At 47.1% G+C, this 15,957-nt stretch overlaps 1 protein-coding gene across 10 annotated transcripts in view; it reads left to right on the top strand.

The window, feature by feature from the left end:
* PCM1 (pericentriolar material 1) overlaps positions 1–15,957 on the top strand; it is a 229,552-nt gene that overhangs the window by 126,811 nt on the left and 86,784 nt on the right. For all 10 annotated transcript variants that reach the window (XM_040334550.1, XM_040334544.1, XM_040334515.1 and 7 more), the window contains 4 exons: positions 10,511–10,717; positions 12,018–12,240; positions 13,007–13,152; positions 15,562–15,758. In XM_040334550.1, the coding sequence (XP_040190484.1) occupies positions 10,511–10,717; positions 12,018–12,240; positions 13,007–13,152; positions 15,562–15,758 (773 nt within the window). The remainder of the gene's footprint in view (positions 1–10,510; positions 10,718–12,017; positions 12,241–13,006; positions 13,153–15,561; positions 15,759–15,957) is intronic.

Genomic DNA, 15,957 nt, shown 5'->3' with positions numbered 1-15,957 from the left:
CCTTGGAACACGGATTTATTATTGAGCACCAACCCTTTCAATATGACTATATATTAGGACTGTTAAGGATTTATATTTATTATTGTTACACCTAGCGCAGTGGATTGTTTCTTTTAATTTGAAAATTCTATTTAGAACGTTTTTACTGCAGCTGGTGGAATTACATTTGTGTAATTTATTTAATCGCTATTCATTGGCACTTGGTATATATTTTTTATCTTTCTTACATGGTGGGGTGTTATTTACTTAAGTGTGTTTTATATGGTCAGTGTATCTATATAATTATATGAGAACTCAGTTGTGTGGTCTTTTAACAGAAAAACTGTTTTCTATACCTTATGTCTGGTTGGAACAACTAGATGTATTTTCCAATTGTTAAAAATCCTTCTTTGCCCATTGTGAAAACTGTGAACCCAGGCACTTTAATCCCAGAGAATTCTCTGTGCCTTGCATTCTGACCTTCCTATATTTGGGACATGATCAGGATTTGTCCTCAAGGCAGTATTGAACCCAAAACATTTTTTTTTATATAATGCAGCTCACCCTGCATTCTCCCTTTTGGACGACACTTACCCAACACGCCCCCCCCTTTTTTTTTTTTTTTGACATGCTGAAATGCTTGGTATGCAGTAAAAATGGTTCATCTGTGCCCACAGCTTATAAATCTTTTTTTTACATTACAATATTGCCACTATTTACCTTTTTCGATGATCTGTATACCATGGTTACTTGATAAACTGCACAGTTTTTCCAGTGCCGAGTAGGGATGAGCTCCACTCTACGTGCAGAGCCCACCAGGAAGTCGGCACGGCGCTGCGCTAATCACAGGCAGTGAGACATTTCCCGATCTCTGCAGCCGCACATCAGGACAATGTCTCCCTGCCTGTGATTAGCGCAGCAAACACACCAGAGCTCATCCCTAGTATTGGATGTACTAGCAGATTTAGATACAGTAACAAATTAAAGGCAAGCCCAAAGTCCAAAATTCCTCTTTCTCTTTTTTTGTATAGATAGAAGGTGGTCCTGAGACCTAGACCCCAAGGTGGTGTTTTCCCTTCACCCCAATGAGGATATTATTCTTCCCTATGTCCTGCCCCAAAACACACCAAGGAGATTTCATGCTACTACCTGGATGTGGTCAAAACAGTTTAGGTCTACTTAGCTGCAGCATCTTCCTTTAGAAAAAACCCTCTTTGTCCTCCCTGAAGGTACAACCTGTTTCCTCCTCCACCATTGCTATGTGGCTTAAGCAGCTAATTTCTATAGCTTATGCCCTCAAGTGACGGGATTCTCCCTTCCCCATTAGGGCCCATTTCACCAAATCTGTCTGTTTCTTGGGCCTTTTAGCTTCAAGCATCCATTTTGCAGGCCTACCACATTTTCAATTTTTTCCTGGGTCCAGGCCTCTGTTGATTTGTGCTTCAACCACAAGGTACTTCAAGCTGTCATCTGAATGTTTTAAGTCTGCTGACCCTAGGTTTTTGTGGGCCCATTTGCTTGTGTTTATGTTGTTGCCCGACCCTCAGTTTATTGCTTGGTAAGCCCCATGGTTCATGACTACAAGTCTGGTACGATTAAATAATATAAATTTGCACTTGTCTATAAATCCCGTATTTTAGAGTATAGAACACCGGTCCTTTTCCCTTTTTACACTTGTCTTTACTTATAACTTGCTGCATAACTGGAGTCCCACAGAGTGAGTGGGGTTATATGATGGTGCCCTGGGGGTGTTTCTTGCAAAGCTTTTTGCTTTTGCCAGTGTCCAGTCACCTCAAGATGGCAGCATGGTCTAGGACTATAAGTCCTGTACTCTGCTCCATTGTATGAAATTTAAAGGCATGTCAAAATGTACACACTGCCTTCCTATTTCCCATCTCAGATGATTGCATTAAAGCTGTGGGGTAAGGCTGGGGGTGAGGGGGCAGAGGTGATTGCCTCCCTGGATGCCGAAAAAGCCTTTGACTCGTGGAGTGGGAATTCCTGTGGACGGTGCTGCATAAGTTTGGGTTCGGACGGGCCTTTATACCGTGGATACGGTTATTGTACTCTTGCCCAACTGCTAGGGTTCGTACCAGTGGAATTTTGTCTGAGGCCTTCCCGCTCCGCCAAGGCACTAGACAGGGCTGCCCCCTCTCTCCTACCCTCTTTGCCCGTTGGCTGCATTGGTGTGATCCTCTGGTGAGGTGGATGGTATCTGGGTGCCGCCCCTGGTGGAAAAGATCTCCATGTACGCAGACGACACCCTCCTGTATCTGGGTGACCCTCATGCCTCCTTGGCGGTGGTCCTTGGGATTTTCGAGCGGTTTGGCAGGTTCTCGGGCATTAAGATCAATTGGGACAAATCTGTGCCCGATGGTCCCTCCTCACTTGCCGCCCCCCTTCAGTGGGTCGACAGGTTTAGGTATTTGAGCATATATGTCCAGAGACACCTGCTGGACTACTTTGAGGCCAATGTGCGCCTGATTCTGCAAAATTTTAACCAAAAATGCACTACTTGGAAAACTGCCGCTGACTCCGGTGGGAAGGATTAATCTAATAAAGATGTCCTTCCTCCCTAAGTTCCTTTACGCGTTTAGGCACACCCCCGTTTCCATACCAAATTCCTTTTTTGCTAAATTGGATCAGTCTATTGGGTCGTTTGTGTGGCAGGGAACGGTCCCCAGAGTAGCTAGGTCCACGCTGCAGCTCTCGTCGTCGGTAGGGGGCCTGGCGTTACCCAATTTTAAAAAGTATTACTGGGCGGCGTTCCTGGTCTCTGTGAGGTGGTGGTTTATGCAGGACCGATCAAATCCCGCGGTGAATCTTGAGGCGGCAATTCTGGGCTCATACACCGAACTTAGCAATTTAGTATACCGAGGGCCTCGTTCTAGTGTACACGTCACCACCCCTATGAGAGCCACTGTCGGACTGTGGAGGTGGGTCTCGGGGTCCCTGATTGGGCCCCGGGCCTATTCTCCCTATACTCCCCTATGGGGCAAGCCGGAGCTGCCCCAGTTGCGAACCGTGCCGGACCTGCAGGTGTGTGCCGGATATGAAGTTAAAACCCTCCGTGATGTTATGCCCGGGGGCCGTCTCCTCTCCTTCAGTGACCTGAAGAACAAATTCTCACTCCCTTCATGGATGTATTTCCGCTATATGCAGCTTAGCCATGCCCTTAGGGCCCAGTTCCCGGAGCCGATCACCTTGGCCTCGCACTCAGTTGAGCGACTTCTTGCGGCCCATGACATTGGGAAAACACTGTCCTCTATATACTTTAGACTTACCTGTGCCGGTAACACCGGAGCTGACAGGGCATTCAACGCCTGGCAGAGAGACCTACCAAACCCGACGAAGGAAGATTGGTCCGAGGGCCTCCAGCAGTACTTCCCCCTTATGATAGCGGCCAGGGATAGATTTGTTAAAGGGGTGGTTCCCCTAAAAATAAACTTTTGACATTGCATTTGCTATAATAATTACAGTTAGAATCGGCTGGTTTTATGTAAAAAATACCTCCGTACGTAGCGTTTGTATTATTCGTTCCCACCGCCACTTCCGGGTACGATGCTGGCGGTGGGCGTTCCTTATTGATGGACAGGCATCCGACCGACGCATCCATCGCGTCACGAGATGCCGAAAGAAGCCGAACGTCGTTGCGCATGCGCCGTATAGAGCCGCACCGACGTTCGGCTTTTTTCGGCATCTCGTGATGCGATGGATGCGTCAGTCGGATGCCTGTCCATCAATTAGGAACGCCCACCGCCAGCATCGTACCCGGAAGTGGCGGTGGGAACGAATAATACAAACGCTACGTACAGAGGTATTTTTTACATAAAACCAGCCGATTCTAACTGTAATTATTATAGCAAATGCAATGTCAAAAGTTTATTTTTAGGGGAACCACCGCTTTAAGATTAAATTCCTACATTGGGTGTACTATACGCCACAGCGGCTGTCGGTCATCTATCATTTGGCTGACGACCGGTGCCCCCGCTGCAGGGAGGATGTGGGCATCTTTATACATATGGTCTGGGGTTGCTCCCGAATACAGACATTCTGGCAGGAGGTGGCCGCTGACATTGGGTTAATTGGTGAAGTACCCATCGGACTTAATCCCCTGATACTTATTTTGGGAGTGACGGACAATCTGCCCACAAATACACACACCAAATTGTTTATATTTTACTGCACATATTACGCTAGGAAAACTATTTTGCTTAATTGGAAAACACCCAAACCGCCCCAGATTTCTGCATGGAAAAAGTTGGTGAACGACGCACTCCCATTATATAAGCTTGCATACATGGGTCGCAATTGCCCTACAAAGTTTCAGAAAATATGGTCGAGATGGTTGCAGGCTAGACACCTCACAGTGTAGTTTGTGGTTTGGAGTCTTGGTGCCGGTCCCTCTCCTTTTTTTTCTTTTTTCCCCCCCAGATGCCTACTGCTTTGTACTATATTTTGTCCCCCCCCCCCCCCCCCCCCTAGGTCGAGTGGGTGGCTAGGTAGTCCTGATAGAGAGAGATATATATATATATATATATTATATATTATGCATTCGTGCCCTGAGTCTAGTTTTCATATTTTTGTTATATGATTTATCTATCTGATATACCTCCTGGCTACCAGATGATCTAGTTGTTCTCTGTTAGATGATCCATTCTACTCTCATGTATAGTCTACAGTTCTTCACATGTACAATGGTACTTTTTTCTGCTAATAAAATTCCTTCTGTTAAAAAAAAAAAAAAAAAGCTGTGGGGTAAGGGGATGGTGGGGATGACTTATGTAAATATGTACAATTTCTCTTCCGTTCATGGACGGACACAGCAGCCTTTGACCTTGGGGTTATATCCGCTTCCCTTCAGGAGAGTTTAGGCAGAAACAAAGCGCTTTAAGTGTTAACAACACTTTCCTCAGTGCAGCTCTTCCCAGGGGTGTGGTTCCCCGTGTATAACCCACACCCTGCTCTAGTAGCTTCCAGTTTTTTCTGCCTAACGACAGGAGAGGTCAGGCACTCTAGAGTCCCTGTACTCTTGAGATTTTTTTTGCGATTTTTTTTTTTTTCTTTTTCGCCTTTTATTGTTTTGTTCCTGCATTTTTGGATCCTGAGATTCTTCTATCAACTTCCGACTGGGTGACAGGCTGGATCCTAGACTCTTGTAGTCCCCCCATGTTCGGCCTACGAGCGTGTGCCGGCCCTCAGCTCTGCTCTGGGTCGTCCACGACAGGCCCCTTTGCTCCAGGGGTGGCCGGTGAACATCTTGTTCTAGGGCACACATATGACCGGCCTTTATGGCTTTGTCACAGTGTGTCTGGTCGACAGCCATGCCGTTTATGCGGACGTTGGTTCTGTCTGGGATACCTCCAGCTGGTGGTCGCAGGACGGGTAAGTAGTGGCCCCTTGCTCAGGTAAGGTGGTATGGCTGGAAATTTCCCCTGGGAGGTCGACTGAGGGTTTGCCCTGCTTTCCTCTCTCCCTCCTTTCCCATTTGGGTAGCGGCTGTGAGGGGGGGGGGGGGGTTTCAGGGGTCTCTTTATCACACCGGGCCGGTGTGTTAGTGGGGGCTGTGTGTGTGTTCACTGCTGGGTTTTTTTTTGTGTGCTGCGCTTCATATGGCTGCGCTGTGGTGCTGTGTCACTTTGGGCTTTTTAAATGCGCAACGGCCGCCTTTTTGCCGTAGTCGCGCCTTTTATGGCTCAGCGGCCATTTTCCTGTGGTCCTATGGTGGTTTTTTGACAATACGGCGGCTATCTTGGATTTTGTTTGGCCTTGTGTGGCCGTTCCAGCGCTGCAAGAAGATCGCAAATCCTCCTGAGGGGACAGACACAGCGCAGCCGGCTTCTCAGCACACCTCAGGCTTCTCTCAGCTCGCGCTGCACCGGGTGAGGTGGTGAGTTTCCCTGGGGGCCCCCATACTCAGTACCGGCCGGGAGGAGACCGTGGGTGTTTTCTGCTTTGCAGTTGGGTGACACATCGGTGGGGCATTATGGAGCCTGGACAGGTACTTCTTCCCCTGCCAGCCTGAGTTAACCCTTGCTGCCCCTCCCCCTGCCGCATCTGCTAAGGCAATGTCGGTGGCATTTTTCTAGCTAGGTTTGAAGCGACTGGTGGCCGGATGGGGGGTATATTAGCGCCCCCCTCCCTGGCCTGCTTCTGGGGATATCTCTGTATTGTCAGATGATGCGGGCTTAACCCACGCACACAGTGAGAGCAACTCTGCTTCAGGGACTGTTGCTGATAGGAATTGTTGGAGCTATTTTTTCTGCAGGCGGTGATACTCAGTACTTGAGGATGTGGCGGGGCACCTGCTGTGCCAGTCCCTTTTGGATCCCGCAGACCGCTATGCACTGAAAATGTGTTTCCTTGTGTTCCTTTTTTGGACAGTTTGTTGTACAAGGAATGGGATACGCCGCAGACAGTTTTTGCCTTTGCGACCCGTTATCCCTTTGTGGAGGACCTTTTTAGTAAAAGTGGGTCTCTGCTCTGGTGTCACGGACTCTGACTGTACGGGCAAAGCTTTTTGCTGCAGGAGCTGGAGGCACAGGGTGCTTCTGAGACCTGTAAGGACATGGCTGAACAATTTGTTCAGGGTCTGAAATTTGTCAGCGAGTCGGTCTTGGTTACGCTCTTGCTTTCCAGGGCTTCCGCCTATGCGGTGGTACTGCGCCGCCTTGCGTGGCTGATATGCTGGTCTGCGGACCAGTCTTCAAAAAAGGCCTTGGTGGTTTTACCCCTTAAGGGTGAACGGTCTTTTGGGGCATCTCTGGATGGCATCATTAAGGATGCCACGGGTGGTAAGAGCACACTGCTCCCACAGTCTGGGAAGGGTTAGGAGCCTCACCATGAGCAAGGGCCCTCCTTTACTACCCCCCAAGCGTTTTTTTCGCCCGCCCAGTGCGGTGAGGAAAGGTTTGCAAGGTGCTAAGACCCCCGCTGCTGGGCAGTAGCACACCTGGTACCGCAAGCCCAACAAGTCTGCGGACAAACCTGCTTCCGCCTGAAGGTCTGCCCCCGCCCCGTGTCTCGGGTGGGGGACCGGCTTCGCGAATAAGCGGCTCGGTGAAGGTCGCTCCTCTCCGACCGTTGAGTTTGGAAAGTAGTTTCCTCGGGGTACAAGATAGTTTCTCTCTTGTCCACCAAACAGATTTTTTCCGGCTTCCTCCGGTTCGCCGGCAGGCTTTGTCAGGGGCTGTCCAGGATCTTCTGGTCAGGGGAGTGATTGTGCCAGTTCCCTCGATGGAACAGTTTCAGGGGTTTTGCTCCAATCTGTTTGTAGTCCCCAAGAAGGATGGGGTCCGTCCAATCCTGGACCTCAAGGCCCTCATTTGTTTTGTCAAAGTGCAAAAATTCAGGATGGAGTCGATTCGCTCGGTGATAGCTGCGCTCCATCGGGGGGACTTCATGGCATCCTCGGATATCATGGACGCATACCTGCTTGTTCCCATATGCACAAAGCACCAGAGATTTCTGCGCTTTGCGATCGGGGAGGACCACTTTCAATTTGTGGCCCTCCCGTTCTGCCTGCCCTCGGCACCACGGGTTTTCACCAAGGTGCTCGCCCCAATGCTGGCCCTGCTGAGACAGCGAGGGATCGCTATCGTGGGATATCTGGACGACCTTCTCCTGAGCGCTTTTTCAGGCTCAGAATTAGAAGAGGACGTGTCTGTCACGTGTCAGGCTCTCCAAGTGTTCGGCTGGCTTCTGAATATCCAGAAGTCAGTGTTGGTTCCGTCTCTACTTCGGGAATGCCTAGGACTAGTCCTGGATTCCGCGGAGGTGAGAGTTTTTCTCCCAACGGAGAAACTCCAGGCACTGCATTCTGCGGTGCAGCAGCTGTTGACCCAGTAGTGGTCGTCTCTTCGATTCTGCATGAGGGTTCTGGGTTTGATGGTGGCCTCTTTCGAGGCAGTTCCTTATGCCCAATTCCACACCAGGGAACTACAGGAGGAGATTCTGTCACGTTGGGACAAGCTCCCGTCTTCTCTGGAATTACCAGATTCAGTTGAGTCATCTGGTCAAGTGTTCCCTGTTGTGGTGGCTGACTCCTCCGGTGCTTCGGACCGGGAAGTAATTTCTACTTTACTACTGGACCGTGGTCACGACGAATGCCAGCCTCTCCGGTTGGGGGGGGCGTTTGGGGCACCCAGTCAGCCCAGGGGCACTAGACTCAGGAGGAGTCCCGCCTGCCAATCAATATACTGGAGCTCCGAGCACTCAGGCTGTGCCTTGCCAGGTGGTCCCTGGATCTGCAGGGCCGACCGGTCAGGATCCAGTCCGACAACGCCACGGCTGTGGCGTACGTCAACCACACTGAGTTGAGCTGCAGCGACGGAGGTCGCGCACATCCCTCGGTGGGCCAAAAGGTCCGTTCCGGCTCTATCGGCTGTGTGCATTTCGGGGGTACGGAATTGGCAGCCGACTTCCTAAGTCGCCAAACTCTAGACCACGGAGTGTGGTCACCCGGAGGTTTTTCAGAGTCTGTGCCCGAAGTGGGGCACTCCAGACGTGGACCTTCTAGCGTCCCGTCTCGATCGGAAGGTGCCACGGTTCGTGGCCAGGTCGAAAGGCCTGTGGGCGGACGTGTTGGTTACACCTTGGGGTTGCTATCGCCTGATTTACACCTTCCCTCCTCTGAAGCTTCTTCCTCACCTGCTGCGTAGAGTGGAAGCTGTAGGGATTCCAACAATCCTGATCGATCCCCAGACTGGCTGCGCCGCTCCTGGTATGCAGACCTGGTGCGTCTGGTGACAGACGCCCCCTGGCGTCTACCTCTGAGAATAGATCTTCTGTCGCAGGGTCCTATCTTCCACCCTGCTTTACAGTCGCTGGCTTTAACGGCGTGGCTGTTGAGAGCCAGGTACTGATGGACCGAGGCCTGTCAGGCTCGGTGGTCTCTACCATGCTGCGTGCACGGAAGTCCACCTCACGTAGGATTTACCATCGTACGTGGAAGGACTACATCTCTATGTGTGTGGAGATGAAGTGGCACCCTCATACGTGGTGTTTAGGATTCTGCTGTTTTTTACAGCAGAGAGTGGACCAGGCTCTCGCCTTGACTACGGTTAAGAGTCAGATTTCGGCTCTGGCCGTTTACGTTCAGCGACCCTTGGCGGCGCGCTCCTTGGTGCGTACGTCTGTACGGGGGGTCCGCTCCTCCGGTGCGCCCTCCACTACCCCCGTGGGACTTGAATTTAGTCCTTTCGGTCCTTCACGATACTCCCTTTGAGGACATCCGAAAGATTCCCTTGTTGACTCTGTCACAAGAGATTTTTTTTTCTGGTAGCAATTACCTCGATCAGACGTGTGTCTGAACTGGCGGCCTTGTCCTGCAAGGCTCCCTATTTGGTCATCCATAGGGATAAGGGGGTGTCTTTTCTCCCACAGGTCGTTTCGGCTTTTCACATTTAATGAGGACATTGTTCTGCCATCCTTATGTCCTCAGCCGAAAAACCAGAAGGAGGCCACTTTACATTCCCTGGATGTGGTTCGGGCCTTACGTGTGTACTTATCTGCTACGGCTCCGTTCCGGAAGTCGGACTCACTGTTCGTGTCGGTGGCTGGTCCCAGAAAAGGACTGGCAGTCTCGTCGGCCACCATTTCTAGGTGGATCCGACAGGTTATGCTTCAGGCCTATTCCCTGAAGGGGCGGGTGCCTCCCTTTCTGGTTACGGCGCATTTGACCAGGGCGATCGGTGCCTCTTGGGCTTTCCGGCATCAAGCCTCTGTGTTACAGGTGTGTAAGGCAGCGACCTGGTTTGAGTTTGAGTTCCTCCGTTGAGTTACTCCGGTTTTTGTTTGTTTGTTTTCCCACCCCTCAAATTTTTTTTACACTGCTTGGGGACATCCCTAAGGTCAAAGGCTGCTGTGTCTGTCCATGAACGGAAGAGAAAATAGGATTTTTGTACTCACCGTAAAATCCATTTCTCTGAGTTCGTGGACGGACACAGCACCCACCCCTCCTTTGTTTGTACTGCTTGTTACGAACTGGAAGCTGTTAGAGCAGGGTGTGGGTTATATCCGGGGAACCACGCCCCATGGGAGGAGCTGCACTGAGGAAAGTGTTGTTAACACTTAAAGTGCTTTGTTTCTGCCTAAACTCTCCTGAAGGGAAGCGGATATAACCCTAAGGTCAAAGGCTGCTGTGTCCGTCCATGAACTCAGAGAAATGGATTTTACGGTGAGTACAAAAATCCTATTTTTTCAATGAAGATACAACTGGCTAAACAAAAGCTGGGGGCCAGTATACATAAAACTTATACTTAAAAACTGTTCATTTTGTTTATTACAGGAACAATATATAGTGCCATCAATTTACACAGTGATTTACATCACATCAGTCTCTGCCTTCAGGGAACTTACAATCTAAGGTCCCTTTCTCACATACATGTACTTACAAGGGCCAATTAAACCTACTAGATCAGTAGTATATCCATGTAGTTGGTACATGCCAGTGATGCATTTTGCCACCAAAAAAATAAAAATGTTTTCAGTATTACCCACTCTTGGATATGATTTATTTTATTTTATTTAGAACTATGGCCACTTGGGGAGGGTCCACCCAGTGTGCCCTGGATGAGGAAGATGAAGATGATGGCTGCATTTCAGATATAAATCAGGTGGAAGATGAGGATGAGGATGAGGAAGAGGAAGAGCAGGAGGAAACATTCCAGGAAAATGTCACATATCTTAAAAGCAGTATCAATCGGAGTGCCTGCACTGGAGAGAACAGTAAACAGGGGTACCCTCAAGTTTTTCCTTCCTAATGTAATGTGCTTAATGAAATGTTTATTTTCAGTCTAAGCCTTAGGGCTCTTTCACACATGTGGACAATTTAGGTCCGCCTGTCAGATTTACAGGCGGACCTGAATGGACCCTCCATGCACCTCTATGGAGCAACGGATGTGAGCGGTGACATGTCCATTGACATCTGATCCGCTAAATGCAGACGGATGTAAACCCTATTTTCCATCCATCTGGCGGATCGGATGAAAACTGGCAGGCAGTCCATTTTCATCCGAACACCCATAGGGGAAAGCGGGGCTCTGATAAATCCGTCCCTGCACAGTGAGCAGATATGGTCCTGTCATCTGCCGGCTCGGCAGGGATCAACCGAGCGATCCCTGCTGAGCAAGCGGAGTCCGTCAAAACTGACAGCCCCACTGGAAAGGGGCCTTAAACCCTGGTCTTTGGTCCTCCCATGCCCAAAAAAAAAAGATTACACGCAAAGCCGGAGTGCGGCACTTGCTTATTATTATAAGGGCCTCTTCCCCACAATCCTGACCTGGTGGGTGTGGTGGTGACTTATTGGAATTGGCACTGAATGACATTGCCAGTTCTTCCTGCCACTAAAGTAAACAAAGGGGCAGGGTCACCTGGTGATGTCTTTGGATGACCCTGCCACCTATGTGGCATAATATATGGGCAACCGCATACTTGGTAACCCCGCCCATTTGTTTACTTTAGCAATGTGAGAATCGGAGATGTCCCGCTTCGAAAGTAAAAAAAAAAAGGGCAGGGTCACCTAGTAATGTCACGGGTGACTCCACCCACCCAGGGTCTCTGGCTTGTGAAATTTTATTTCATCAGTGTGCTTTCTCATCTGTTGAAATGTATGGATGGCAGTTTAAAGACATTACAGGTGACCTTTAAAGGACATTTTGAGTTTAAAGGGAAATTTACATGGTATAATGTTTTGACCTGGAACAATGTGTTCTACCCATTGATATCACTGGATAAACGTGTCTTGGATTTTGAACACGTGCTCATTTATTGCCACACCTAATGCCTGACCTAATGGGTAGGCTGTGTTTATAATGAATCCCACAGTCTGTCCAAAGGTGTACAAGTCATAAATAACCCCTCTAGCCACAAATTGGGTTAATGACCCATGTGCTGCACATTTTAGCAATAAATATATTGTGTTTTGTTTTTTCTCTACATTTGAGTTTTCTAGCAATTTTATTTATTTTTCTCTTTTGATGAGTAAATAATGTATGTCTGACATGCTTTGGAAATGTAAGTTGTTTTCTTGTTCATAGTTGGAAAGACCAGCACCCATCCGCAGTTGATGGCAATTATAGGCCCTCTCCCGGAACAAGACAGCAGCAAAATATTAGCATGCGGAGGCAAGAAAACCTACGATGGGTGTCTGAGCTTTCTCAGGTGGAGGAGAAACATCTTTGGCAGGAGCAAATAGACCAGATAAAGAAGCAGCTGGATTTCAGCACGAACATGTGTCAGACTTTAATGAGGGATCAACAGGTATGTTCTCTGATGACCTATGAAAACGCCTAATAACTTTGAGTTAATGTTTCTTTCTCCCAAATTTAAACAACATTTTTGCCAAGATAAGTGGCCAGATCCTTCACCAAACCACCTCCTAACATCCAGTTGTAGTATGAATTTGTGTGTATGAAATGCATCGATGTGCAAATTATGTAAAAGTAAAATCATGAACTCTATTTTCCCAAGGATAATTAAATGCGCTATAACAAATAAACATAAGGTTTCACTGTTTGGGCAGGATTGGGCAACATATGCCTTATGTCTAAGGACACATTAGATTATAAGACAGTGTTCCAGATACTGTATTCTGTCTTTGTTTGGACAGCTCTACCTACCTTTTTGGTGGCTGGGGGTAGAGGAGCAATGCAAACCAATAGGCTGCTCTGGGCTGCTTTTCTTTTTTCTACAGTATATGAGGATAGCACATGGAGTACACAGAAGGTGTTTTCAAACAAATGCTACCCAAAAGAGATGTGCTAAAAAGAATCAGAAGATTTCCCTCATTCATATATTCACATTTTCTTCCTAGAATATATTAAACTTCTAAATGATTAAACCTATGCTAACTAGTTATGTCGTCTCATTGGGTGGTACCTTTTTTTTTTTTTCATAAATGCCTGACATTGATAATAGTTTTAGAATGCATAACATAAACCCTGTTTTTAGTTTTATTCTTTGATGTGAATTTTAAAAAGTTTTTGGCCAATTGCCCATATTGGTATTTACTTTTTTTTTTTTTTAGTCTCTTCACTACCTCCTACAAAGCATGTTTACAAACCCATACAACATGATGCCTAGTAACTTGGGAACGTCACAAGCTCACCTCCTCATGCACCAGCTGAACCAATGTTATACTCAGCTTAACTGGCAGCAGAGCAATGTTCTCAGGTATGGACCAATTTTCCCACAAATGTATTATGTAATGTAAATTTTCGTTACTCAGTATATTGGATATTTCTCAAAATGGAATGTAACAAGTAAAGTATTCTCCTAAAAGACAAGAATAGCCAAAGTTATTTTTGCCCGTACATCTCCTGTGGGTCGGTCACAGGTGTCTTATGTGCTCTTCTGTGACCCAGAATCAGCTGGCAGTGGACTAAAGCCTGATTTTGGCTGATATGAAAGTGGCGCCCTAGGGTCTTGAAGGATCCTGACCATATTATTGGGATTCACCCAGATATCTGATCAGAAGCTGGTTTCAGCCCTTCAGTATGCTGTTGGGAGTGGAAGCAAGCTGCTCCTGTTGCCTCCCCAGCCCTTTGCTCCAGTGAGCACTGGAGGGGTAGAGAAAAGAGTGGTGACTAAAAGTCACCGCTCTTTGCTAAGAACTGAGCGATCAGCAGTCATGTAATCGCTTAGTTTTCAGGCTTAGGTCCAGCAGGGTACAGTATGGCATCAGACTGATGCTGCATCATGGAGGCAAATATGTATGCATGTTTGTTTTTTTAACAACCCCAAACTTTTCCTCTATACTATAATATCTAACCAGTTAAAAACCTAGGTTCTACCTCTGTCATGCAGTTCTTCACTGGGCACAAGCCTGCTTGTGTGTCAGGACTGTCTTTTAGATCAACTGCCAAGTCCAAACTCTGTCGCAGAGCTGTTTGTCAGCAGCTCCTTCCGTATTAATCCGCAAAAACAAACGTTTCTGCATCAGTGCCTTTTATAAGTTTACCTTTGGAACATTGGGGGAAGATTTACTATAACTGAAGCAGACGGAATCTAGAGCAGCTGTGCATAGCAACCAACCAAATCTTTAGCTTTTGCTTGTTCCAATAAAGTGATTCTAAAGCCAAAGATTTTTTTTTTTCTTTAACAAAAAACAAAACCAGTTATACTTGCCTTCTCTGTGCAATAATATTGCCCAGAGCTAGTTCCTTACCTCCTCCCTGGTAGTCCCCCCTGGTGCTGTCTTTTCCTACTCCCTGCGAGTACCCCCATAGGTAGCTGTGTGCAATGGGGGCAGTCTGTCTTGACTACACCCATGCTCCCTCCTTCCATGATTTGACTGACAATGGCAGGAGCCAATGGCTCATGCTACCCCTCAGTGAAGCTTGTAAATCCAGGAAGAGAGGCGAGTGGGTCTGCCAGCATGGACAGTGCTGGATCGTGAGAGGTGTTAAGGTAAGTGTTTAGGTATGGGGATAGGGTGAAGAACTAGTGAAACTTGTCTTGCCGGAATGCCCTTTTCCTGCTTTAAAATGCTAAAGGACGATTGGTTTTCATGTGCAGCTGCTCCATAATTAGTAACTTCCCATATTGTATTAACAGCAGCTGGCGGAAGCTGCTAATAACAAAGGATCTTTTATATGAAGGTAATTTTGCTAGGAACTGCAGTCTCTCCCCCCCCCCCCCCCCCCACAGCCACCAACATAAGAGGACAACTGTTTATGACTGATGGAATTAAATGTTAATGCTAGTTGCAAAAATAATGCGTATTGAGTCATAAAAATGCTAGATATATAATCACAAAAGCCGATGTTGCCTAGGTTCACATTGGAGTGATTTGTCATGCGATGTGAGAGATCACATCACATGACAAGTCGCAGCCTATTGGCGGCAATGGCACTGTTCTAATCTGTGCGACACCGATTTTGCAGCTCTGCACCAATTTGCAAAAGTAGTTCCTGCACTACTTTTGCCGATTTTCAGGTGCGACTTCAATAGACATCTGTGTATGAAGCCATACAAATGTCTATCGAGTAGCACCTGAAATCGCACGAACCTTGCTACTTTGAAATCGCTTTACTTCAAGTGAAGTAGCGCAATTTTAAAGTAGCATCAATGTGAACCAGGGCTTGACATATTAAACATGTGTCTAGAAGGTAAACTATTCATGGTTATTTATGCAGTTAAAAGAAAAAGTAGATGCAGAGACTGATCACGCATTTTCACATAGGGAAGTTTTTTATTTTATTTTTTGTTATCCAGCTAAGTAACGCAGGCTATTTCGACTCCTTGCCTGTGAAGACTGTGGCAGTCACCAGCAGTTAAAGCAAAGAAGCTGTAGTGAGGTTATTGCTAATAATATATTACGTATGGTAACATCCATGAGTATCCATTCTTTACAAATAAGGGAGGAATACTTTGGTCGTTCTTAATTGTTACATTTAAAAAAATATAATTTTTAAATTATAAAATGTCAATCCTATTTTGTGCAAATAGCAATATTTTTTTTCCTCAGGGTGTACTGTTTATCTTGCCCTAGTGTCCTGATCAGGTTACACCAACATTTAGTTTTTTTTTTGTAGGAATTTGGAATTGGGCTGTTTATAAAGTGCCTTTTTATTTTTCTAGGCTTAAACATATGCTGAGTGATGTAATGCAGCAGCAGCAGGAGCCCATGCAGCAGAACAGCCAGCAGAGGAAGCCTCAAGAGAGCAGTGCAGCACCCCCTGGGTCTCCTAATGTGTTTGATCAGTTTGGCTTCCTCCCACCACCCATGAACATTTTCAGCATGCCTCCTTTTGGAAGCTTCCCCAATATGGTGCCAGGTATGCAGTTTTAATGTTCATTTTTATTGGCTTCTTTTATGTAGTGTTTCTAAAGGGTAACATGGTTCTGTTGATTTTATAGTAGACAAAATGCTGAAAACATGGGGAAATGAAAACAATGGTCTGTGTTAACTTTCATCGGATTTATTTTTTCTAATTTTATATCATAATTGTACAATACAGAACACAAAACAGGCTG

Source organism: Rana temporaria, chromosome 1 (genome assembly GCF_905171775.1).
Source record: "Rana temporaria chromosome 1, aRanTem1.1, whole genome shotgun sequence".
Lineage (NCBI taxonomy): Eukaryota > Metazoa > Chordata > Amphibia > Anura > Ranidae > Rana > Rana temporaria.
The sequence above is the reverse complement of the archived record's forward strand: the minus strand, read 5'-3'. Positions and strand labels throughout refer to the sequence as shown.